Source organism: Ruditapes philippinarum, unplaced genomic scaffold (genome assembly GCF_026571515.1).
Source record: "Ruditapes philippinarum isolate M1 unplaced genomic scaffold, ASM2657151v2 ctg124_1_1_1_1, whole genome shotgun sequence".
NCBI lineage: Eukaryota > Metazoa > Mollusca > Bivalvia > Venerida > Veneridae > Ruditapes > Ruditapes philippinarum.
The window spans coordinates 44,094-71,255 of NW_026866080.1; the positions used below are offsets into that span (position 1 = coordinate 44,094).

The 27,162-nt window shown below is 32.5% G+C and overlaps 2 protein-coding genes across 3 annotated transcripts; both read right to left on the reverse strand.

The window, feature by feature from the left end:
• Window positions 1-776: 776 nt before the first annotated feature.
• LOC132731264 (probable methylmalonate-semialdehyde dehydrogenase [acylating], mitochondrial) lies at window positions 777-18,985 on the reverse strand. 2 transcript variants are annotated; one of them, XM_060717422.1, is made up of 15 exons: window positions 18,858-18,985; window positions 17,215-17,253; window positions 16,653-16,730; window positions 13,620-13,781; window positions 13,110-13,188; window positions 12,546-12,700; window positions 10,926-11,073; window positions 9,878-9,942; window positions 8,509-8,565; window positions 5,322-5,381; window positions 4,336-4,465; window positions 3,815-3,996; window positions 2,611-2,790; window positions 1,660-1,758; window positions 777-1,101 (listed from the first exon to the last, which is right to left on the reverse strand). In XM_060717422.1, the coding sequence occupies exons 1-15, from the start codon at window positions 18,921-18,923 to the stop codon at window positions 1,000-1,002; spliced, it is 1,602 nt and encodes a 533-aa protein (XP_060573405.1). In that variant the 5' UTR covers window positions 18,924-18,985; the 3' UTR covers window positions 777-999. The 2 variants fall into 2 exon arrangements, with proteins under 2 accessions (XP_060573405.1, XP_060573404.1); XM_060717421.1 differs by lacking the exon at window positions 10,926-11,073 and adding an exon at window positions 11,170-11,317.
• Window positions 18,986-21,124: 2,139 nt separating this feature from the next.
• On the reverse strand, window positions 21,125-25,854 carry LOC132731242 (sterile alpha motif domain-containing protein 15-like). Its single transcript, XM_060717383.1, has 3 exons — window positions 25,551-25,854; window positions 24,823-24,921; window positions 21,125-21,542 (listed from the first exon to the last, which is right to left on the reverse strand). The coding sequence occupies exons 1-3, from the start codon at window positions 25,677-25,679 to the stop codon at window positions 21,360-21,362; spliced, it is 411 nt and encodes a 136-aa protein (XP_060573366.1). The 5' UTR covers window positions 25,680-25,854; the 3' UTR covers window positions 21,125-21,359.
• Between the last annotated feature and the right edge of the window lie 1,308 nt (window positions 25,855-27,162).

A 27,162-nucleotide genomic window follows, 5' to 3' on the forward strand; every position in this document is an offset into this window, starting at 1 on the left:
AATGGAAGAAAAAACAGAAGCAAATTATTTTTTGTCAAATTTAATTCATGATCAGTGATATATATATATATAATAATTATTTCATTCATGACATTCATAACATGTACATATTAATAATGTAACACACTGGACACGCATTAACTTATAAGTGGCACATAAAAACGCCACGTAAATGCTACCCATTTACCACCTTCCTTATTTCAACATTTAAGTAAAAATAAGAATGTCATCTAAAGAGTACCTATTTTAAAGTCAACACAAACCACTAAATAACATAAAGACACACATATGTATCTGTTTTCAATACAAAACTTATTCTTCAGTTAAATATTTGAAAAACAGAAAAAGAAAATAAAACATGGTGTACTTTTTGGTGCATAGAAATGCGCTGAGTAATGAAAACAAAATCAAAAACAGAAAGAGAGCACATTATTTTGTATAAGAAGTGGATAAACAGGCACTTCGATTCTGTAGCATTTTCATGTACATGTATAAAAAAAATCTGATAACAATTTTAATTTACAAGGTGAGCACACAAGCAAGTCTGTAAGCCATGTCTACAAGACATAAACATTTATTTTTCAAGTTTGTGTGCTAAATATGGGTTTGCCTGGTAAGCCCAATCTTTACTGGAATCAAATGTACAGACCTTTGATAAAAAAAAACCAAACAGTTAAGCATTCTAGTGAAGAAGTAAAAAATGATTAAGTATATGATGAAATCAAACACGCGATTGTGATAGAGTAAAGTTTATCACAGATTCTGGATAAATGTACACTTTTTGTTCCTATTCCCATTTTTTTTTACCATTTCACATAACGAAATGGTATCGTTTTTACATTTTTAAAGTTTTCCCATTTTGAAATGTTGTACTTTTTTACATATTTTCTTGTATTTTCCTAGTTTGATACATTTTCACATTTTGTAATATTTTCACATTTTCGTTATGTTTTCACATTTTTGTAATATTTTCACATTTGTTTTCACATTTTGTTCAGATTATTTCATAACTGGCATAGAAACTGCAGGCTTGGTAACAGTGGCATCTTCATCTCTCCACATCTGAGTGACTGTCTTCAGTTGAGTGTAGAAGTTAATTCCCTAGAAAAGTGACAAATGAAATACGTTGGCACATTTTACGAAAAAAATATGTTGGCATATTTTACAAGTTCCAAAAATTACACCAAAAAATTTAAATACTCGTGAACATTTTTCAAAATTTCTGGTTTTAAACATTACAAAAAGCTGCATTTTAGTAACAACATATCATATTTATCATATCTTTAATATTTTATGAAAATTGTTTAGACTCATACATATAAGCTTATCGACACACTCTTTAATCCCTTCCTAGAACCAAACAGTACAGAGCACTGAGCAAGTTCAAATGTTGAGAGCAAGTTCAAATGTTGAACCCAGAATACATTTTATTAGTTAGGTATTCATAAATAATTGCAAGCAAACTGCTTTAAGATAATATTTTTCAACACTCAATGACCAAGGTTAAAGCAAAATAATGGATGATTTTCAACATTACAGTGGTAGCAACAAGTCTTTTGATGATCAAAAGGTTTAACTTCTGCTTTTCATTACCTCATTTCCAAACAAGTATAAGCTGATCAGGTTATCAAGTATGATGTATATTCCAGGGCAACTTACCTGTTTACCGTAAAAGTTGGTATCTCCCATGAAAGAGCCTCGAGAACCCGTGAATGAGAACATAGGTAAAGGTACTGGGATAGGCACGTTAACACCAACCTACAATATATTACAATCCTAAATATTGTATTAAAAATATTATTTTGTTTGATTGGGTTTTACATCACACCAACAGAGTGTAAGTCATATGGTAACGCTCCAGCTTTAGTGGTGGAGGAAGATCTCAGGTGCCCTTCAGTGCATTATTTCAGGCACATACAGGTACCTCAATAGAATCACCCGAGGTTCCATAAGCTAGCTCTATAGAAAGAATCCTGTCGGTCAAAGACCTTAAACAATCGTTCATGGATGCCCCCATATCATATCAAGATTGTTTAGTTAAAACATCTTCACCTGTGGTGAATCTTGAAAAAAATTTAAAAAATGGCTAAGCAATATTTTATTTTAATTTTAAGTCACACAACATTGTAAAGGTCTGATGGTGATTTTCCAGTTTTACTGGTGCAGGAAGACCTCAGGTGCCCCTTTGTGCATTTTTTCATGCATAAGCAGGCACCTTAGTAGAATCCTTCCGTAAGCTAGAGGTTAGCTTTTTTCCATGAATAGAATCTGAAGTCTCTGGCAGAATTCAAACTCAAAGCAGTGAGGAGTTAGTGATTTGAAGTCAGTGGCCTTCAGTGGCCACAGACACGCCTTTCCTGAAACTAATCAGTTCTAGTGTAAAATAAAAAAAAACACGGTAGAGACCTGGTAAGGGCTCAAACCACCAAGAAACACATGGTAGAGTCCTTATAAGGGCTCAAACCACTCAGCCATCTCTCCCCTTATGAGTTAACTCATCCTTGGACCATGCAGATTACCATCCTGATAAACATAAAATAACATTGTATTTTGGTTTTAGAGGGCAGTTTTTACAAAATTATTTATAAGTGAAGATAGAATGATACTTACCTGTCCGACATCAATGTCCATTGTGTATTTTCTTGCTGTTGCACCATTGGTTGTGAAAATGGCCGTTCCATTTCCATATCTATTTTTGTTGATAATATCAATGGCTTCGTCCATTGTTTCTACCTCCATACTTACCAGTACTGGACCAAATATCTCCTCCTCATAACATTTCATGGTCGGCTGAAAGGAAAATGAGAGTTATTAAGATAAAATAACAAGAGGGCCATGATGGCCCTGAGGTCGCTCACCTGTATAAAGGCCCCTGGAGCGGGGCCAGTTTAAACCCCAGGGCTTTTATTTGAACAAACTTGGAAGACACCCATTAGAAGATGTTTCATGATGTTAAGTTTTTACTACACACATATAATGAAAAACAATGACCTCTGCCCCCCCCCCCTTTCCCCCCCCCCCCGACAGGGCCAATTTTTACCCAAGGGCTTTTATTTGAACAAACTTGGTAGACACCCATTAAAAGATGTTTCATGCTAAACATCTAAGCTCTAGCTCATTGGGTTCTTTAAAAGAAGATTTTTTAAGTTTTTACTATACACATTTAGTTAAAAACAATGACACCCCTGGGGCGGGGCCAGTTTTGACCCCAGGGCTTTTATTTGAACAAACTTTGTAGACACTTACCAGAAGATGTTTCATGCTTAATATCTAAACTCTAGCTATTTGGATTTTTTCAAAGAACATTTTTAAGTTTTTGCTATACACATATAAGGAAAATCAATGACCCCCGGGGCGGGGCCAATTTTGACCCCAGGGCTTTTATTTGAACAAACTTGGTAGACACTCATTAGAAGATGTTTCATGCTAAATATCTTAGCTCTAGCTCTTTGGGTTTTTTAAAAGAAGATTTTTTAAGGTTTTACTATATGCATATAGGGAAAATCAATGACCCCCTGAGGCGGGGCCAATTTTGACCCCAGGGCTTTTATTTGAACAAACTTGGTAGACACTCACTAGAAGATGTTTCATGCCAAATATCTGAGCTCTAGCTCTTTGGGTTTTTGAAAAGAAGATATTTAAAGTTTTTTCTTTCCTGACCAGCTGCTTACAACTGATATTGGAACCCTTAAAATAACAATGGGCGCTTCAAATTTCAAACTGGGAAAGTCCATTATATAAATATATGTTAGGATGGAGTAATATATACATGTATGTATTCAACATTAGAAAATTTATCATCATTACAACTTACATCAACTTTATGTAAGATGGTTGGACCGACAAAGTTTCCATTTTCGTATCCAGGCACTTTGACATTTCTGCCGTCGAGAAGTAACTGCGCACCCTGGTCTACACCCGACTGTATGAGGTCACAAACACGCTTCTTGGCCTCGGGTGAAATCAGGGGACCTAAATCTGCATCAGGCTCATGACCTGTAATATCATCATAGGTTAATTATAAATTTACAAATAATTTCATTTCATTTAAATGCTTTGTTATCAATTCTATCAGATACAAATTTTCTACCCGTTAGAGACAGCCCATTTTGATTTACACCTATAATATTATATTACAATTAATGGCTTCTCAAAAATAAATTTGGATTGATTGATCAGTCAATAAAAGTAATGTCCACAATTATACACAAGTTATACTAGAGCAAATCTATAATACACACTAAATAACATACCCTATTTTTCTCCTATAAAAAAGAATTTGGTAAAAGGTGGCTTAATTCTTTATGAAGACGATATTTCCAAAATAAATCATACCTGCATTGACCTTCAGCTTCCTGGATCTTTCGACAAGTTCGGGAATCCATTCCTTCGCCTCGCCAACAAACACTGCTGTCGACAGCGCCATACATCTCTGTCCAGCTGCCCCAAATGCTGCACCTACCAACTACAATATAACAAAAGTGAAGTTATATATTTAAACTTCATCAAGGTGGGCATGGCTTATATATACCAAGCAATTTATTTTAGCTTTATTAAAACTATAATTTATTTTAAGCCAGAAGAGTATGTACACAGGTTCATAGCTAATTTTCTGAAAATTCTAATGAGCTAGCTCGGACTTCATTTGAGTCGTGTCACGACAAAACCAACATAGTGGATTTGCGACCAGCATGGATCCAGACCAGCCTGCGCATCCACGCAGTCTGATCAGGATCCATGCTGTTCGCTATCAGTTTCTCCACTTGTAATAGGGTTGGAAAGCGAACAGCATGGATCCTATCAGACTGCGCGGATGCGCAATCCTGGCAGGCTGGTCTGGATCTATGCTGGTCGCAAACCCACTATGTTGGTTTTGTCGTGACGCGGCTCATTTTTTTGTCTAGTTGTATGTCAAACAAATAGTACAAAGTTTGTATGGTAACTTTTAGGTTTTAATGGTAAAGGAAGATTAAAGACACCCATGAATTATTTCAGGCATCAACAGCAACATCAATTAAAACTTTGCATAAACGGGCACACAAATAGAACCACAAACGTTCTGTAAGCTAGCTGGAAAGCTTCCTCACATGAAAGATTCCAAAGTCCCTGTTGGAATTCAAAACCATAATGGTGAGGGGCAAGTTGTTTGAAGTCAACGACCATAACCACTCAGCCACTGATGCCCCTATGCTTATTTTTTTGTATTTTTATTTTGAAAATGTATTGTACCAAATTAAAACCAGGACAAATTCATTACAAAAACTCAGCAGGTAAAAGGTTAAAGTTCATCAGTGTATATCAGAATCATATCACATTCCTACCTGATTAAGTGTATTCTCTTTATTGGCATCTGGCATTATCACACCATGATTCTTAGCACCCTGTAAAGTAATTCACATCAATTAATATTTTAGCAATAAATAAACTTTTCTTTATGATCATATTTATTAAAGAACATGCAAATAAATACAAGTCCTTTTTCTATATGCAGTCTGAAATATAAACAAGAGGGCCATGATGGCCCTGGGGTCGCTCACCTGAACATAGGCCCCAAGGGCCGGGCCAGTTTAAACCAAAGGGCTTTTATTTGAACAAACTTGGAAGACACCCATTAGAAGATATTTCATGATGTTAAGTTTTTACTATACACAAATAATGAATAACAATGACTTTTGCCCCCCACCCCCCTCTCCCTGGCAGGGCCAATTTTGACCCAAGGGCTTTTATTTGAACAAACTTGGTAAACATCCATTAGAACATGCTAAATATCTTAGCTCTAGCTCTTTTGGTTCTTTAATAGAAGATTTTTAACTTTTTACTCTATGTATATAGGGAAAATCAATGACCCCTGGGACAGGGCCAATTTTGACCCCTGGGCTTTTATTTGAACAAATTTGGTAGACACCCATTAGAACATGTTTCATGCTAAATATCTTAGCTCTAGCTCTTTGGGTTCTTTAAAAGAATTTTTTTAAAGTTTTTACTATATGCATATAGGGAAAATCAATGACCCCCTGGGGCGGGGCCAATTTTGACCCCAGGGCTTTTATTTGAACAAACTTGGTAGACACTCATAAGAAGATGTTTCATGCTAAATATCTTAGCTCTAGCTCTTTGGGTTCTTTAAGAGAAGATTTTTTTAAGTTTTTACTACAGTGTAACTTCCGAATTCCGGAACTTCTGAAATCCGGAAACTTCTAAAAACCGAACAATTTTTTCGGTCCCGATTTTTTCCCTTCTATTTTCTTTTAATATAATACTTCTGAATTCCGGAACTTCTAAATTCTGAATTCCGGACGATATTTTCGTAAAATTAGAGTCAAATCAATGCAATTTTACCTCCAAAAACCGGAAATATCCAAAGGTGTGAAATACATTGTAAATCGAGAATGTTTACCCTGCAGGAAGATTTAATCTCCCTATCGATTGTTTACTAATTAACGGTGATCGTGTAATTTGACACGCGTTAAAATCACAAACTGTGAAATGGTATGTTTGAAGTGATGTGATTAATCAAAGTAATTTACGGCGGTCAGATAATTTTAAGTGTTTATTAGCGGATTAAATGTCAATTAATTGGACAATGTATGCATCAAACGTCTTTAGGGATTTTATTGCATTTTATGTAATAATTAATTAACTAGCATCGGACGATATGTAAGTGTATGCAATTAACATTTCTACATCAGAAATCCAAAAGCATTAATTTTGCAGATACGATAAAAATGTATTCTTTTCATTCACATCTTTATCTTGATAAAAAAACTGTTATTACAGTAATGGCCATATCAACCTTGACATTTAGTGATATTAAGTGGCTTAGTCTTGTCCACATTATCATAAACCTCTGAGTTCCGGAAACCTCTGAAATCCGAACTTTTTTACAAGTCCTATGGGTGTTCGGTTTTCGGAAGTTACACTGTATATGCATATAGGGAAAATCATGGACCCCCTGGGGCTGGGCCAATTTTGACCCCAGGGCTTTTATTTGCACAAACTTGGCAGACATCCATTAGAACATGTTTTACACCAAATATCTAAGCTCTAGCTCTTTGGGTTTTTTAGAAGAAGATTTTTTTAAGTTTTTACTATATGCATATAAGGAAAATCAATGACCCCCTGGGGCGGGGCCAATTTTGACCCCAGGGCTTTTATTTGAACAATCTTGGTAGACACTTATTAGAAGATGTTTCATGCTTAATATCTTAGGTCTAGCTCTTTGGGTTCTTTAAAAGAAGATTTTTTTAAGTTTTTACTATATGCATATAGGGAAAATCAATGACCCCCTGGGGCGGGGCCAATTTTGACCCCAGGGCTTTTATTTGAACAATCTTGGTAGACACTTATTAGAAGATGTTTCATGCTTAATATCTTAGGTCTAGCTCTTTTGGTTCTTTAAAAGAAGATTTTTTTAAGTTTTTACTATATGCATGTAGGGAAAATCAATGACCCCCTGGGCGGGGCCAATTTTGACCCCAGGGCTTTTATTTGAACAAACTTGGTAGACATCCATTAGAACATGTTTAATGCCAAATATCTAAGCTCTAGCTCTTTGGGTTTTTTAGAAGAAGATTTTTTTAAGTTTTTACTATATGCATATAAGGAAAATCAATGACCCCCTGGGGCGGGGCCAATTTTGACCCCAGGGCTTTTATTTGAACAATCTTGGTAGACACTCATTAGAAGATGTTTCATGCTTAATATCTTAGGTCTAGCTCTTTGGGTTCTTTAAAAGAAGATTTTTTTAAGTTTTTACTATATGCATATAGGGAAAATCAATGACCCCCTGGGGCGGGGCCAATTTTGACCCCAGGGCTTTTATTTGAACAATCTTGGTAGACACTCACTAGAAGATGTTTCATACCAAATATCTAAGCTCTAGCTCTTTGGGTTTTCTAGAAGAAGATGTTTAAAGTTTTTTCTTTTGGTTGCCATGGCAACCAGAGTTCTGCATGGAATGGAATTCTTTGAACAACTTTGTTAAGGCTTCACACAAGGAACATCCCTGTGAAGTTTCATTATGATCTGCCTTATGGTTTCAGAGGAGATGTCGTTTGAAAAGTGTGAACGGACAACGGACGACGTACGACGGACGACGGACGAAGAGTGATCCTAATAGCTCACCCTGAGCATATGCTCAGGTGAGCTAATAAAACCATTATGAATCATATCATGATCCCATGTCAATGATTTTTTTTCTGACAAGATTATCCTTGATGGGTCTTTTTGAAAGGTCTTTTGTCAAAATTAACACTGTTAGTGATATAGCCACAATCCCTCAAATAAGAAAATTGAATAACTTTCAAAGTTCTACTTGTTAACTGGATAGCTTACATGACACATCAAAGAATTTGAATCAATAGTGGTTAGGTAAAAGTAAAACAGTACCAGCATTTTTAACTGTGTTGCTATGGAAACTGGTATATGTGAAACAAAGATTTATGTAAGATATCATCATAGTAAGAATTTCAAGCCTCTATTTTTTTTTATAAAATAAATCACTTTTACCATATTTGATTGCACTCTCTTTCCATTCTTTGATCCTCTTTCATAAATGTACTTTCCCTGTAATGAAAATATTTTACTAGAATAAGTCTACTGTAACATTTTGATTAAGTTTATAAAAAAATCATTTCCATTTAAAAATGTAGGAAACTATATTATAAGCTTATAGACACACTCTTGAATCAGCCAGTTCTGAGCAATGAGTGTAAAGTTTCTTGCCCAAGGAAACAACATTTGCAGTGATGTTTTCTTTGTAATGAATACCTATTTGATGTTTTCTTTGTAATGAATACCTATGTTACTATATATAGTATTAAAATCTAGAGAATTTCAAAGCCATTATGGCAAGATTTAGGTCATTATGCAATTTTGGCCGCCTTGCTACTCAGCATTATTTTTCCATAATGGATGAGTGAATGAGCGCACATACAGAATGACGTAATCAACTCTCAGTGACTTTCAAGATGGCTGCAGTCGTTGAGTGAACTGTCCTAGTCACTTGCACTTGAGATGACATAAGTCACATTCAACAAAGCTTAACATTAAAGATTTATAAACTCAACAAAAATTTCATTAACTCTACCCAAGACAAAACATGATCCTCAGAAATTTCGAAAATGATTTCAGCTTGAAGGTAGAAAAAGATCGGGGACATTTAGAGCTAGATTTGTGACTTGACATCAGAACCTTTCTTGAAAGTACACAAGTCCATAAATACTGGCACTAAATGTTATTCTCACAAAGAAATGTAAAGAGAATTTATCGCTATAAACAACATCCTGATGAAGAACCAAATAGTTTCAAAACCGATAGATCTTTATTAAAATTTTGTTCACATTTATCCGGTGTTGACGTGTGGTTTCTTTGTATCCTTCCTTTACAACTGTAACAGCATCTTCTCATATTTATTTTGTGTTATCATGTTTTCTAAGTTTATCAGAGGGTTAAACTGAATGACAGATATTTGTTTACATTGACAACTGTCCGTTTCTTAGGAAGGGCAAAAACCAAGCTTGCCATTATGCGATAATGGCCCTCAAACCCCTCAGGCCATTATTCACATTTTCCGTCCATACTGGCGAGCATCAAACAAGTATTAATCTCTAAATACTAACTGCTTGGTTAATTTATTTAACCTTGAAGTCATTTGTCAGATTATAAATACAGTTTTACTGATATGCCATTATATAATATGAATTTCCAATCATTTAAGTCAAGTAGATTCTACATACTTTTTTTTCGGAACTCAACAATATGTAGTGTATAAATACGTAGTGTATAACTGTCAGAAATGATATATTCCCCGAATTAAATTAATATATAATATTCAATCATTGTAAAAGGAATGCTCAGTATGCTCAAAGTAACTTACAGCTTGGTCAGATCCCACAAAAGATATAGCTTTTATATCAGGGTTATCACAGATGAAGTTTACGGCTGAAAAACAGATTACATGTTTGTCAAATTGTAGAGATTATAGTAAATACTTTGTCCCTTTTTATAATTCATTTACACTAAAAACATTGAAAGTTAAGCATTTCAGAAAATTTCATGAATAAAATTTACCATGAAAATATTTACTAATTATGAACACTATTTGATTATGTCTTCAGATACACTGTCTAATGCTATATATCTTCATTTTCTTCTAATTATGAAAATACTTAGTAAAACTAATACAAAACTAAACCAAAAGTTTTGAGCAACTATACAACAATACTTGTGATGATACTTGTGACATTATGCTCAATTTTCTTGCAGTCAAGTTGAGCTGCATTGGCTATATATTTCAATAGAATGACTAGCGTAATGGTTGATGACCAATAAATGATAATGGCAAATGTTAAGAAAATATAAACAAAACTTTATAAATATAGAAAGACATTAATGATATACATGTATATTACGAAGACTATTTATAGAAATTTCCTTGAGATACATTTATGTGAGTTATTCATTATTTTTGTGTATTAAAATATAAAATTGACAACAATTATGGCAAAATGTAGTTATTTTGATTTTTACCTTTACACAATCTACAATTGGATGTGCATAATGTCACTTATAGGTGAGAAACAACACATAACTTTCTATTTTTTTCTCATTCAATTATACAGAGAATGAAAGGAATTTTTTGTTAATAAGCTATAGTTAAAATCTTTCTTTCCCATAAATATGTAAAAAAAGGATTCCAGACAAAAAAGACAAGAGTTAACTCAAATAACAATTAAGAAAAACTTTAAAAAATGAACTTTCTTTTTAAAATATTCTTTATCATGCACAAGAATATACTTTAGTGAAATATAAAACTGATATTTCTGTATTAAACTTAAAACCTTTAAACAATAATAAATTAAAACTCAACAAAATAACAGATTTTTCTTTTTGAAACTTCAATCTTGGGACATGTAATAACCGACCATTTCTAGCTCCATGAACTACATTCACAGTTCCATCAGGGAAGCCAGCGTCCTGAGCTAACTGCATAAGAAACATGACAGCTCCGGGGTCACGCTCGGACGGTTTCACAACCATCGTATTCCCAGTAATAAGTGCCGTTGGAAACATCTGCAACAAGGTTAGTTATAACATCAATTACTGTGAAACTTAAAAAACCTTAAAAAAAATTGTGATCGTGAGTATTTATGATTAAATGAAAAAAACCTGCGTGCGCTCCGTGTATAACATTGACGGTTCCATCGGGAAAGCCGGCATCTTGAGCCAGCTGCATCATGAACATTGTCGCTCCAGGATCGCGCTCAGAGGGCTTCATTACATGCGTATTACCGGTAATAAGGGCCATTGGAAACATCTGAAGGCAGAGCATTTTAGGTTATAGGTTATTCAGTTAAAACAAGCCTTTCTAAAGCCACAGTCATTTAATCAGAAATTGTGTAATGTTTTTAAAAAAAAAAAATTTTCGGAGAAATTTATGATGTTCAAAATTTAAGTATATTAGCAAAAGTAAGTGACAATTGTCTTTTAAATTAATGAAAAATTTATTCATTTTTCTTAAATTTTAACCCCAAATCTGGAAAAATCTTTTCCAACTGTTTCCAGTGTAAGAAAATCATTGGCAACATACATGCCATCATTTACAAAATTGACATCATGGTTATCATAAAAAAAATAAAATTACACATTATCTACACAATTTTCTGATTGAGAATCAATTCTTGTTGCTTAAGACAGATTAACCATGATACTATTAAATATGCACATGTACATACTATGAATATGCACATGTACATCCTAACTTCAGTCAGCCTGTAAGCAGGAGACTCGTAAGGTTGAAGAAGACCTTTCAAAAGCTACTTTAACCTAAATTATGACAACTTTCAACTCTAAGTTTGTGTTTTATCATGTTTTGTTTCCTTTTCTTATTTATTGTTGTAAAAAATGCAGGTAAATATAAGTAAACCCAAGATTGTTGGATAAACCTTTACTTTATATTAATCAAAAATAAAAGAATGTCATATCATAATTTGAAAGGTATTCTTTACCAAAAAGCAGAAAAAAGTATATTTAACAAATAAGCAAAATCTTTATACTGGGTTCCTAGTAAACATAGTAAAAACACAAAAGCACGAACAAACTATAAGCTAAAAGACAAAGCTGTGTCATCAAAAGAATCAAGATATGTCATAATTATTCTGCAATAAATGACCATTATAGTCAATAAAGATATATTCATTCAAACTAAACTTTAAACAAAACTTTAAATGATTTTAAGGCTTTTTGACTTGATGCATAATTTTACAGTTTTTCCCCCCAAGTCATATTTTACATGTTATTTGACTTTAATTTTACTGCTTAAATAGTTGTCACAAGTTAGAACATAACATACAGTATAAATGTACGAGAATCCAACATAATATTAATTTACCATTTTTTCCAAACTTTTTAATTTTTTAAGTCTATAAAAACCTATTTCTATACATCAGGGATGTGTCTGTATTATATACAAAAAAAAGACTGAACTTAGAGACTCCTACTAAGTTCACAAAATGAATATTAGTCTATTTCCATTGACGACTTACCCAGAGGGGGATCATGGCGGGGAAGTTGAAGGGAGTTATACCAGCAGTGACCCCTAATGGTAGCCTGATAGTGTAGGTGTCCATACCCTTGGCGATACCGGACATGGTCTCCCCAAGCTGTAGTGACGTTATACTGCAACAATGCTCCACCACCTCTGTAAATATCAAATAATTAGAACTTATATTCTGTAATCAATTAAATTCATAACAACAGATTTTTGCAAAGCTTTGAATGTACGAGAAACATTCCATTCTATAATTTTAGGGATTTCAAAATCAAAACATGAGAGCTTTCAGTAGGGCAGCATGCTCCACTATTCTCTGTGCTTGATAGTAAAAACAAGAGCCAGGCTACTGTACAGTAGAATTTTCTTAGTTCAAAAAGGGCCATAATTCAGTCAAAATCCATATTAGAGTTATAGGCCCTGGATAGTGATTTCCTATTATTCTCTCAAATACATGTAATTGTGCCCAATGTCAACCCATTCCTCTTCAGTAGTTTTCGAGTATTATATTTGCACCAGGTTAAAGTTTAAAATTTGAACTATAACATGAAAAACTTACGCAACCCTCTCATAACATCTCCTTCTGCGTCAACAAGAGTCTTTCCCTGTTCCAGAGTAATCAATTTGGCAATCTCTGACTGTAGTAAGAATTGGAAGGAAAAAAAGTATAAAAATATGACATATTCAATTCTTATTTTTGACCACAAAGTTAACTAAGCTCTTTAATATAACACCCTACCATAGTCAAAAGACCACACTTACAAAACTGTATTAACCAGCCCTTCATTTTCGGACACGTCTTTATTTTACAATTGAAACAATATTTATACAAAAATAACATATTCTTTGCACACAACAGAGTAACATACTGTTATGTCTTGAGTGATTAAGGCATACATGTAAATGGCATTCTGTAACTTAAAATACCAGTAACAAAATAACAACTTATCCCATACAGTCATGTACATGTATATGCATACTAAAATTAAAAGGATGTGTATTAGAATCTTCAAAAATAAAAGCACTATGGTAACCCTTACAAAATTCACTTATATTCAAAATCTCTTACCAGATTATCTTTGATCAGTTGCTGGAACTTGAACATACACTGCTGGCGTGTGAGGACAGTGGAATCTTGCCAGGTTTTGAAGGCTCTCTTACAGGAATCAACAGCGCTCTGCATCTCCTCCTGAGTGGCCTCTGGTACCCTGGTAATGACTTCATTGGTTGCCTAGTAACAGACATAAATAAATAAACAAACTCGTATAAATTGTACACAAGACTGGTATAATTTTGCGATAAAGTAGTTAATTTGAAAGTCTTAGTTATTTCATTAGAGTGAGGGGGCCATGGTTACAATTTACTCATGCATAAGCACTATAATGTACACAAACTTGTATGATTTTGCCAAACATAAACCTAGCAGCCTATTTGTAACCTATACCCTAACACCCTGATCTCAACATTTACCTAGCTCAAACTAAAAATGATTAGCCCTTGTCATCACATTTGTGCAGTTTGACAAGGCTCTATACTTTTGACTTACTAAATTTAAATGTTCATCTTGATATCCCTATATTGATAATGGACTGTTCCAAAAGAAGCTGGGTAAGTCCATTTAGGAAATTTGGTTAATAAAATCTTTCTTAAGTATATTTGAAATTGATTTGTAAAACATAAATTGAGTACAAGAAAACAAGAAAGTAAGATTGCCATCAATATTACTTCAAATAACGAATTATCAATATTAACATTATTTTTATAAAAAATCTTTTGGCCATAATATTCATCAAACGCAATCAAGGATAAAAAAATTGTATATTTTAGTATAGCACATATCTGACATTTAATTTATTTTATATATTATTTCATCAATGTAAACATCTAGGGAGATTTACATAAACAATGCATCAAGTGTTCATGTAAACACAGTGTTCATAACATTCTACGCAAAAAAAAACAACCCATGTATTTACTCTCTAACAAAAGTTAAAACCGTATAAAGCTATATATCTGTTGCTTTAAATAATTGTTTGAATTTTAAAGAATACTCACAAAATGCTTGTATGAAAAAATATAGTAGTAAATTGCTTTTAAAACGAATGGTGCATGCATGAAATAATTGCTAAATGGATAAAACCCTACTTAAAAAAGAAGAGTAATATTTTGTTTAGTTATGAAACCAATATAATTTTACTGTTTGAAATTCATTAAAAATATTTCATAACATATAGCTTTATACCCTTTAAATAAACTCCCTTGCATTCATATCGTTTAACAGTCAATACACAGTTTAAGAAATAAATCAAAAAGGAATACAGAAGAATAAAAAACATTTCTAACAATAAGTCATTGTGGTCTCATAATATTTTTCTATTGAAATCTGGCAATTCAAATAGACACTCATATAGTACAAACTTGAATTGAACCTGCAAGTCAAACATGCATGCACGATTTAAAAATGCTATATAAATGTAAAAATGCTAGCAAGAAGACTGACAAATGAACATGTTTGAATGCAATGTTCTTTCATTAGGCTGTTTTTGTTTGTTTATTTTTTTTCATATTTCAATTTGTCTACATGTATAACATATTATCAATATCTGCTATCTGTTATTGCTGAATTAGTTAAATCAAACAATTAGCTGATTGTCATGAAGTGTCTTTCTTATGATTTAAAGGTAGCAATGTAATCTACAATCTTATCCAATCAAGCCAATACTTAAATTGTTTAGCCTGGCAGTAATAAAGGTCATATACCACTAAATATTAGCCACTTTATAAACCTAGGTAATAAACTTCTAAATTTATAACCCACATTCATTCTCTCCTATTAATGTCTACATGTCCCATTTTAAGTAATGGACTTGCCTTGCATTGAATTTGGAAAGCTCATTATCATAATTAAAGGTATTTCAATATTAAACAATGGTACAAAACCATGTTAGACATGATGAACAAAATGAGTAGTCTGTAGATAAGGCAGACTTCAGTCAATATTCATAGGCAGACTTAACTCAATATTCATAATTGGTTGCATAATGATAAAGAATGAATGACTGCTAATTCTTTCTTAAAGTAAAGACAACAAACAATTGATATAAGATTAAACTATAATCCATACAAAATGTAATCTTCACTTGAATGTCCGAAATCTAGACCACAATAGAAATGTCAACAGACATTTTGAATGTCATTATCAGATACTGTATTCATTTCCATGGTCCTTATCAAGGTAGTAAAAGCTGACAGCATGTATTATACATGTACAGTATTCAGGTAGGTGAAATACCTCTTAAGTAGCATACCTGTAGTGGGTCATTGCAAATACACAAATGAATCAAATCTTTAAGCTTAATTTTACAGGGTGACAAACTCATTTTGACTTTTGGACAGAGTGCTTGGCAGTCAAAATGCTAAAAACTGTATCCATTCAAGCCCAGGTTATCATTATTAACACTTTGTTGAAGAGACATGAGGGTTTGTAACTATCTAATGCTAAAAAAAATACTAAATACTAAAATATTTAAAAAAGTTCTGTTTTTTTTTCTTTCTAAAAATATAATTACTATTTTCAGATGAAAGATAACAACATTGATGAACTTTGAAGGTAAAATGATCAAAGAACTGATATTTAATAACTCATATGTCAACTAATAAGATATTTTTCTTGACGTTGTACATACATTAACAAACAGGATCTCATAAAGATTACAGAACAGAACATGAATTTCATTTTTTAGACTCCAGCATTTCATTTCTCATCCTTTATATGATTTTCAGATTATACATTATCATGTCAAAGTCAATCAATAAAACAATTCAAATAATAAGTCTGACCCTCCCCCACCACACACAACCCTGTCCACTCCAAGGAATAAACAAAGTAATATTTTCAGAGAATTTGAGAGTACAGGGCCCTGCGCCCACTTGGTCTGAAAATGATGGGCCATTTTGCACAAAGTATGGGCAATTGGAAAATAAGTCAACTTTGACCTAAATGATTGTATATTAGTATAAAGTATACTGTAATTTCACCTAAATTTTGATACTGCACTGGCAGAAAGATTCATTGTATTATGAATGTTTTATTGTAACTTACAGGGTTATGAAGATCTATCCATTTGTTTGTCTTTGACTCTATAAACTTTCCATCAATGAACAGTTTTGTTGTGGCAGGCTGTAACAGAAAATTTAATGATTAATCCATATATAAACAAATTATGTCTATATTAAAGTGATGCATGTATCAAATTCTGTGAAAAATCTAACATTATTCCCAATTTTTCATGTCATATATGGTATATTCCCATTTCTTTCAATCATGTTATATTAGCAAATTTTCCCAATTCTTAATGCCATAATTACTCCCATTTTTTGAAGAAACTTTTCCCAATTCTAATGCCATATTCCCATTTCTTTCAATCATGTAGTATTAGCAACTTTTCCCAATTCTTAATGCCATATTCCCATTTCTTTCAATCATGTGATAATAGCAACTTTTCCCAATTTTCTAATGCCATATCAGGTTTGACTGTATTCTTGCTTTGTTTTAAAAACCATTTATACTACTCAAACATGTAGCAATTTTAAAAAATCAAACAATAAAAAAATATAGCTTGATATTGAAAAATTAAAATTTATGAATGGAAAGTAATACTTACAGCACTTGAAGAGTAGTGCCTGAGTGCATAATTTGTCACCTGAAAATAAAAATAGAACTTTATTTTTAGTCTAAAAATGTTAACCCTTAGCCTAATGAATTTAAATGATTTGCCTTGCCCATTTATTTTGTTTAGTTTTATGGTGTACCAACACAGTTTAGGTCACATGGCACCAAATCAGGAAAGATGATTTTGGCTATCCAAGGGTATTACCAACTTAAATTACTTTAAGCATCACCAAGGGTCAAAACCGCCTCACTTGCTGAAGCTAAGAAATGCAGACTCAAATAAATTTGAACCCTTTAGTGGTGTCTTACAATCATGCAGGGTTAAACAGTGGCTGCAATTCTGATGCTCAACTAGTAAATGCTTTGAAACTGTGAGTGAGTCAGACTGTCTGTATAAAACTAAAGTGATTTCAATATCGAAACACATAAATTAAGCTATTTTTAATCACGGTATTGAGCCTGGACTTCATGGTTATAAAGAGTAATCACTTTTGGGGTTAATGGTCCATGAGGTTTTGGGTAAAAGAGGTCAACAATATTTCCCTCCATAGATTGTTTCGCCCAATTCTTTAAACTTATTTAACATCTTTTGTTCATCAAACTTTTTCAGAATCAATAAGACTGGCAAGGTAAACCAATTTAGAATGGGGGTGTGGCTGTGTGGTTAACACTTCAAACTAGTAATATGAAAATTGATGCCATCTGGGTTCAAACCCTGAGTCTATTTCCTTGTGTAAGAAACTTTACACTCATTGCTTAGTACTGGTTGGTTCCAGTGTGTTACAAATATTAAAGTTGATAGCTTCCAACGCAATCAAACTAGGGATTTTTTCCAGGATTTTGGGAACATGACCCATACCCATGGCATTGGGAATTTCAGAGGTGTTTTGTTAAAAATTGGGAATAAAATGCATGACTAAAATTTTACAGTGATTAAATGGATGCAAACAAATTACAGTGTAGGATGACATCTTCAAAAATTTAAGCACTTACAGTGAAGAAGCCCTTATTTCAAAGACTTTAGAATTTTTATTCAATATTTTTATTCTGTAACTTTCAATTGGGAATTTTTTTCCTGGGGATTGGGAAAAAAATATACTATTTTCAATTGGGAATATGACCCAATAACGGCTATAAAATAAGCCTAAAAAAAATCCCTGAAGTCTATGCTGTTTTTTTTCTCAATAGCATTCATCTATTTGTCTTTCCCCGGTAAATTCATACTGAATCTTGCATACCAGCTCATATGCAATTGTTAGCTTTTTGTTTGTTTGTTTTTGTTTGTTTGTTTTTTGTTTTGTTTTTTTTTTGGGGGGGGGGGGGGGTGTTTGTTTTGTGTTCTCTACGTTTTAGTTGAGTATGGATACGAAAAGTTGATAGGTGCTGAGACAACATAGACTATTGACTTATATATTGCAAATGCATTTGACTGAAATATCAACAATTCTTTCAGGCGTCATAGAACAAATTTCTGCAAAATTTAGTCCAGAAATTAGGTCAAGTTATAAAACAATTAATGTTTACTTTTAAAGATAAGGTCAGCGTTAAAAAACCATATGAATTGATTATAAGTGGTTTTAGTTTAAAGACTGTACCATCAAAATATACTGGCATTTCTTAGTTATTGAAAAATACCTGTTTGAACGGAGAAGAGAGTCGAAGCAAAGCCATTTTCTTGCCAATTAGCCGGTTCAAGGTCATTCAGCAATCTCGAAAAACGATTGGCTATCGGGTATTGACCCCTTATCGGTGTTATAAGCAAACGTATAATTATCCGATTCACTAGTTTTACGGTCATACAACACTATATAATTTCATTTTTTTTGCAAAATGTATCATTTTGATACTTTCTATTGAATAAAAGCTTAAAAACGGTTACATAAATTTAATGCGGTAAATACATCTGGGACAAAATGTGACAAAAACAAAATATAGGTTTGTTAGCTGTGACTGGGACAAAAGGTATCCGTGAAGAAAATACAATTTCCTCATTTGTTCACAGACAGTTGGGGTGTGAAGCTCAAAACGCCTTTAAAATCCAATTAAAGTGTATATTTGTCAAACCCTGCACAGGTACTGATCATTTATATAAAAAAATAATATAAGCCGTTTTGAAAAAAAATCATATTTCAACGTCTATAATAAGAGGATATTTTTTCGTTTGAGTGAAATATGGAATATATTTTCACTCAACATGATAAAATGCCACATATTTTCACGAGCCGGGACGGCGAGTGAAAATATGTGCCATTTTATCATGTTGAGTGAAAATATATACCATATTTCACGAAAAACGAAAAAATAACCTTTTTATTTAATTTCATTATCAAAGAAAAATGGTTACGAACCCCCTTGCTTGCTACGCAACTGCAATTGTACAGCGCGCAGTAATATAATTATTGTCTTGTTTTGCGCGCGATATTTAGCGCTACATTGTGACGTCACGTAAACAACTCTTTAAACGTCTGTACAGCGTTAATGACTGAATTAAAGATATTGGTGTTCGGATTTATTTTCTTAGTTAGACCATTTTCTATCATTCTAGATAGTTTTCAAAACAAAATTCAACAAAAAGTTGTTTTGTATTTTCAGATTTTTCAAACAGAATGTCGAAAGAAGTCCGTTAAAATAAATATGAGTTTTGACTCCGCCCACTTTCATATTTATATTTCATATTTATCTTTAAAAAATATGAAATATATTTGACTGATATAGCACCATATTTCATGGGTAAAATTAAATAATAATACATATTTTTTTTTTCAAAACGACTTTTTATATATATGATATGTGGTTCTCTCTCTGTATTTGATCAAGACATGTTGTTCTGTTGAGCCCACAGACATTGCAGTTTTCGAATGTTTTAAACGTTTATATGATTAGTCATAATGTACATCGTATTTTCGGTAAGAAATCTTTGTGAACCAGACTGCTACCATGGAACTGTTCACGTGATGTTGATCACTCGATTCCTAAGACAACATTGTGTTCCTTGTTTTTCTTTCCATAAAAAACGCTGGAAATCAAAGGAAACTCCGCATGCCAGACACACATATGAGCCGTGTCACGACAAAACCAACATAATGGGTTTGCGACCAGCATGGCTCCAGACCAGCCTGCGCATCCACGCAGTCTGATCAGGATCCATGCTGTTTGCTATCAGTTTCTCTACTTGTAATAGAGTTGGTAAGCGGATGCGTAGGCTGGTCTGGATCCATGCTGGTCGCAAAGCCACTATGTTGGTTTTGTCGTGACACGGCTCATATCTTTATCGGGTTTCGTCCTTACTTCTCTCACTAAAGATATGTCATCTGTTTAAAGCTGCATGCCTCCAGATGAGCCCAATCTATTGCAAGATATTCATCCTTAAGAAAAATGTTCTAAGATTTTAAGAAATGTAAATATATTCAAAATTCAAGAAAACATTTTCATGTTTATGCAATTAATGTCTGATTTTTGCAGTACTTATCGCCATATTTCTACTGGGTAACTAACGCAGTAAAGGTTATTTTTGCATATTTTGACCTATTTTTGGTAATTTTTTTAGATTTTAGTCCAAGTGCCGTTTGCAATGTGTAAATTACTTTCTTTGTTCACTTTATCAATATTTTACTTTTTAATACATTAAAAGAAAGAACATGAAAATACGCATGAATTAGGAGGCATGCTGCTTTAACAAAAGGTTGTTTGCTACTAATATTATACATGTTCTTGCACATAACCATGAATATGTATACTTCAGTCAAATGTAGTAACGCTTTTTATCCAGGGCGACAATTTTATTTGCTGGAGTTATGCTTTTAGAAGATAAAGACATAAACTGTATGAACTTTTTGTTTAGAACACAACAGCACAGCTGTTCGAATTAACATATCATTTATTTATCAACAACAACAAATCCCTTTGAATGATGAATACAATGTACTTTATTTATAACAAGTGTTGCATCTCTTACCTAGAGAACATGAAATCCTCTAACAACGTAATTTTCTTTTATACACATGTACATCTGAAGTTTATTATCAAAATCTTTACATACTCACTAATATCAATGATAAGAATTACACAAGAAGTAAAAGATTTTCCGCTTCAAATACCCACAGAAAACTGTTTCAAAGGATAATTACTGTGCGTAACTTATGTGACGCTGTACCACCTCTTGTATTTTTTAAGAAAGTCCTTGTACGAAAGGCCGGCAGATATCGCTCCTGTTTTCCTCTTCTGATTTATATAAGCCATCATAGGGCTCAACGTGGCGTCGTTTATATTCCTGATGACATGATCAATGCCTAAAAGTTCGCGAATCTTTGCCGCAATATCCTGTAAATAGTAAAAACACGGTATTGGTCAGCAAAGTAGGAATCAAGATAAATAACTCTTGAGATTTAAATGAATATTGTATAGTAGTTACTTCCCTTGTTATAGATAACTAGCGTTCGCAAGGGTAAACAATTTAAACACACACACATACACGGACATCGTCACTTTCAAGTTATTGTTCTACGTCTGGTCCTTTTTATACACTTTCTACGTCTGATAATGAAAAGTTGCGAAATATTTAAAGTAAATTGACCAAGGGCTGTAATACAATGAATAATTACTCTGAAAATAGTTAGTATTAGAGATAACAACAAACTGCGATAGAATCTTACTTGAAAGTTGTTGGCAAGTTTGACAGACATGATGGGATATTTCATATATTGATATGGCGGATAAAAACTGTTCTAGAGTAAAATACTACTATATTCATCATATAAATGTTTATTCTACATCACTTAATAGATTTTTATCAACATTTTTTAAAGAAATATTTCATAAGAATATCCACATGATTCTATTTCTATTGATTTTATTAATATTTGTAATAATTATGGAAAATGTGCCCATTGTAGACTGAACCACTTTAATAAAAGACCTACACGTATTTGTTTAACACTTTCTTTATATTAGTTTATATAATGTTTTACTTAGGCAAACATACAAAAACCATATATATATGAATTTAAACACAGATAAAGTTATAATAATAGTGATGATGATGATGGTGATGGTGATGATGATAATAATAAAAATGATGATGATGATGATGATGATGATAATAAGAATAATGATAATAATAATAATGATAATAATAATAATAATAATAATGATAATAATAAGAAGAAGAAGAAGTAGAAGAAGAAGAAGAAGAAGAAAGAGAAAGAAGAAAAAGAAGAACAATGATGATGATGATGATGATGATAAATAAATAAATAAATAATAATATCTTTTACATTTTTTTCTGTTTTAAGAGCCCTACTTGATCTATCAAATTTTATATTGTCAGGTTTTCGCACCTCAGTGGAATTCCTTTAATTGGTGTTATTTATGTACAAATTATACAATAAGAAACATCAAATAATACAAAACTATCAGTTAAGAATACGTTCAAGGTATCTCAAAGACTTTAAAAATACTGCTTTTAAAGAGCGATTATTCCTAGTGGAATCACTTCTAAGACCCGCTCAATCACTCTCATATTGTATTACTATTAAAACATACTAACAATAACAAATGGGTAAAATAATCACGGTTCAAATCGTGGGCGTTTGTAAAACATTAATGGATCGTTTGAATTTACTGACAACTTTGTAAACACAAAAAAAAATCACAACAAAAAACTCTCTCTCTCCTTCTAACAAATCGATGAAATTGGATTTAAAATAGTTCTAATTAATGTTTTAGATTTTGAATTTTCACAGAAAAAATCGATGTCCGCCTATCACATTTAAGAAGCAAATGCGCCTGTCTCTTAGATTTGTTAAATTAACGACGGAGATTAAAGAAAATGTTCAATACTAAGATTAGATTTTCCCAAGTCATTCTTGTTTACTTTTAAAGATTGAATTTTTGGAAGAATTCATGCGTTTACGGGATTTTTGTTTTGTTTTGTTGACATTTTCAGAGAGAAAATATCTGCATGTATTAATAAGGTGCGTTTCTTTCTTAATTTTTTTTTCTATTAACAATGAGCTCATTCTTGCATTATTTCTAGTTTTTAAGGATTGGTAGTTTGTTAGTCCCGAGACTTTCGTGCCTAGGTTGATTCGTACCCGCAGTCACGAGGGTAATTGTAATGGGCGACTGGGTTACCATGCTGGGAGCATATTGTTTCATGTCTAATATTAAATATATTCTCGTATCTTTATACTGCGCATATTTTACCCCCTTCAACAAATTCAGCAATAGTGTATTGTAACCCCAAAAATTTGTTTAGACATATCCTGACGAAGGGGTTTATTAGACCAGTTAAAATAAAATTTTACATACTCGAGGAACGTGTTTTTGCTTAATTCCTTCCATAGGATTGACTTTTTAGATATACTAGTATATTAAACATACAACTTAGTCAAAGGGTTGACTTTAAAGCAGCATACCTCCAGGTATATGCTTATTTTCATGAAAATTAAAAAAATCAAAAGAGAACAAACAAAAGTAATTTACACATTGTAAAGGACACTTACATTCCACGTTAATTATCAAAAACAGGTCAAAATATGCAAACACAGCTTAAAGTACTACGTTAGTCATGCAGTAGAAATATAGTAAATAAATACTGAAAAAATCAGAATTAATCGCACATAACATGTAAATTATTACTTGAATCTTGAGTTTATTCTAAACTCTTCGTACATTTTTTCTCAAGTTTGATTTTCTTGGCCTATCAGGAGGCATGCAGCTTTTATATAAAAATGGCATGAATAACGTTTAGTGTAGACATAAAATTAAATAGAAATGAACATGTTGTTAAAAATGTACGCAAAAAGAAGTATGAAATGGTTCGTCTGCTGAATAATGGCGGCGAGTTTGAGACTAGGCTTCACATTTTTTTAACAGTAACAGTTTCTTTCTGATAATTTCGCAAAGCACAACTTGATTTTTGTTCTGCTTTTTTTACGCCAATTTTAAACGTATGTTTGGTTATATCTCGACGATCGCCCCACTTAACCGGCTTTCCTGGTTAACTAACCAGATATAATCAATTTCTCCGAATATTTACCGAATACTTATTCCAGATGATTTCTGAACCAGCGTTGAGAGACTTATGATCATTCGACTCAATGTTCATGGACAGATTATGCCTCGTCCGAAGATCGAACCAGCAACCACTCCACCAATTACTAAGCGGAATCTACTATAGATTAAAGGCGCATTAGGCCTCAGAAATTCTTTTTTTAATTATTAAGATATGTCAAACACGTGTTTAATAATGTTTTAATAATGGTTTGAGGACAGGTGAGGGTGTTTAACAACTTAAGAAAGCAGGACTGAACGTGCAGTAGTGTGTCGCAAAAGCAGCAAAGATCTAAACAAAGTAATATCTCGACTTCTATACAAAATACTATTCGCTATAATTATATCAATTGCCAACAGAACAAGTAGCAAGACAGAGTTCATAAATATGGCTAATAAGTATTTTTTTGGAAACTGAAACAAGAAACCAAGAATAAAAAAGCTTTTCAGAAATAAAATTGATAGCATTTCTAAGACATAATGGGCCTTTAAGTCCAACTTGTATTTCGTATGTCAAAACAGAACTGTAAACTTGTATAGCAACTACCTTTATATGTTCAAAATCTGTTATTCCAATTTCTGGAAGCTTGGACGCATCTAGACATATGAGATGACGACCGGTGACGTTGTTTAGTTCAATGCTTTCCTGAAATGGAGTTATTTATTTTTACAAATAGTTCTATGAAAATTGATTAATAAAGTACATTTATGACAACATGCTGCAAATTAAAATTTATGATTACAACAATTTTAATATAAAGGGACTCCACCAAGGTTCAAATGCTTTAAATAATCCTATGCAATTTAGAATTCGTACAAAGATCAAACTTTGTTCTTAGAACAATATTAAAATATGCAAAAGATGATAAAGAAATATACTTAAAATCAAATTAAATACCCTTTTTTTCTGCCCCATTATTATAAATCCGTTTAAATGTTGTTCAATTCAATTTCGGACAGTTTAGCTCAATAAAAATCATAAAACTGGAAAAAAAACGGGGTGATTGAAAAGTTTCCGTTCTAGTTTTTGTATCAGACTTACATTAATTAAATGGTGCAAAAATCTCGAGAAATATTTCCAAATATCTAAAAATTCCTTCGTGGAGTCCCTTTGATATTCATACGCTATATGATTTATATGCCTTAAAAGTATATGTTACAGATATACAATAAATAAAAAAAATAAAAAAATATAGTTTCTGTTTTTTATAGCGATTTCTCAAATGTACTTTCGGTATCACATTACTGGTCCTCTAGCCATATAACAGATCTTACCCTATATAGAGGATATCCTATTTCACATATCCAGTCAGCCAGTTCCTCTGTCGTCCAATAAATACACATAGGAACCCCACAACTCTCATCCAAATCTCGAACATGTTGGCTGGTTTGGTTAAAATCCATCTTTGCGCTGTACGTAAAAAAGCTTATACGACAAACCAACCTAGTACATTGGATATCCCGTACCTTCGGTATTTGTTAATATATCAAGTTATGATTGTAAAAATTCTGCCAGTTTAAAAAAATGTTTTCAAACTGGAAATATTTTATTACTGTGACGCTGACGTTTTGGCGTTGATGCTATAGGTAACGCTTGATTATGACGTAATTAACGTTGCGCGCGCGAATTGTACGTCACACTATGTAAAATGTCGTTATAAGAAGGTATTTTAGTAATACATGTATTTATTAGACTAGTATAAGATACTCATATGACAGGCTAAAATTGCTTGAAATGAATATATTAATGGAATTTAAAAACGATACTGAAATTCCAACAAGCCAGCATAATTGAAAATAGAATTGAAACCAACCATAATGTAATAAAACAAATCAAGAAATTTTATATTTTACGATGATGACAAATGGACCACAAAATATTCCACATAATAAAATATAGTTGCCATACATAAATCATTTTTCACTCATACACATTTCTCAGTTGATTTACAAAAATAATAACATATAACTTTAATGTAGAAATACATGTAGATAACTTAAGAAATTTCGAAGCCGTCGAAATACTTACTTATTCAAAATTAGTTAATAAAATAAGACGATTAATGTTTAAGTTTCCATGGTACCTGTCCCTTCTCATCAGGGTCTTTCAAATAGACCTTCTTTTTGAAAAACCCTGTTAGAAGTACGCTCTATCGCAACTTTTCGGCCCTTTCAGTTAGTCTTCGGGTTATTATAGACATTAGCCGATAACGTTGCGATTGAAATACGCTGGGGACCAGACTATGCGCCCTTTAACACAATCGCAACTTTTCGGCCATTTTGACAAACATTTTTTAGTCGACGAGTTGTTCCGAGCATGAAATGCAATTTGTCCTGGTATATTCAGAAACATTTTGACAATGTACATGTACCATATTTACCGTAAAATAACATTTTCTTGCCATGTACCAGATATTTAAAATTGCGGGGCAAAGCAAATGTAAATGTATATTGAACCAGTTGGAACCCATTAGTATTGTCTCTTTCAAGCAATGAATATTTCACTGGGATTTGTATTTAAGCACTGATAATTGTTTGAGAACATGCTTTTGGTGGTTGCCTGAACGTGATCACATGTCAAAAAAAAGTATGATTTAAAGCATAGTTCAAAAACAATTTTTTATGACCTAAATTTTTATTTTTTTAAACATGTTTAGTTAAACTAATCTGCGAGCGTAACAAGTTGAATAAAATTTGTTCATCCCTTTGAGTGCTTTTTATTTGAATGACCATATACAAACAAAAATATGCCCTGGTGGAAGTACAAAAATCCAGTTTTAATATATATATTACATGTATATACTTTAATGTCTAAAGATGCACGGGAGAAACGTTTAGTGCCGTTTAGAGAGAGAGAAAAAAAAAAGAATACCAATATGACCTCACG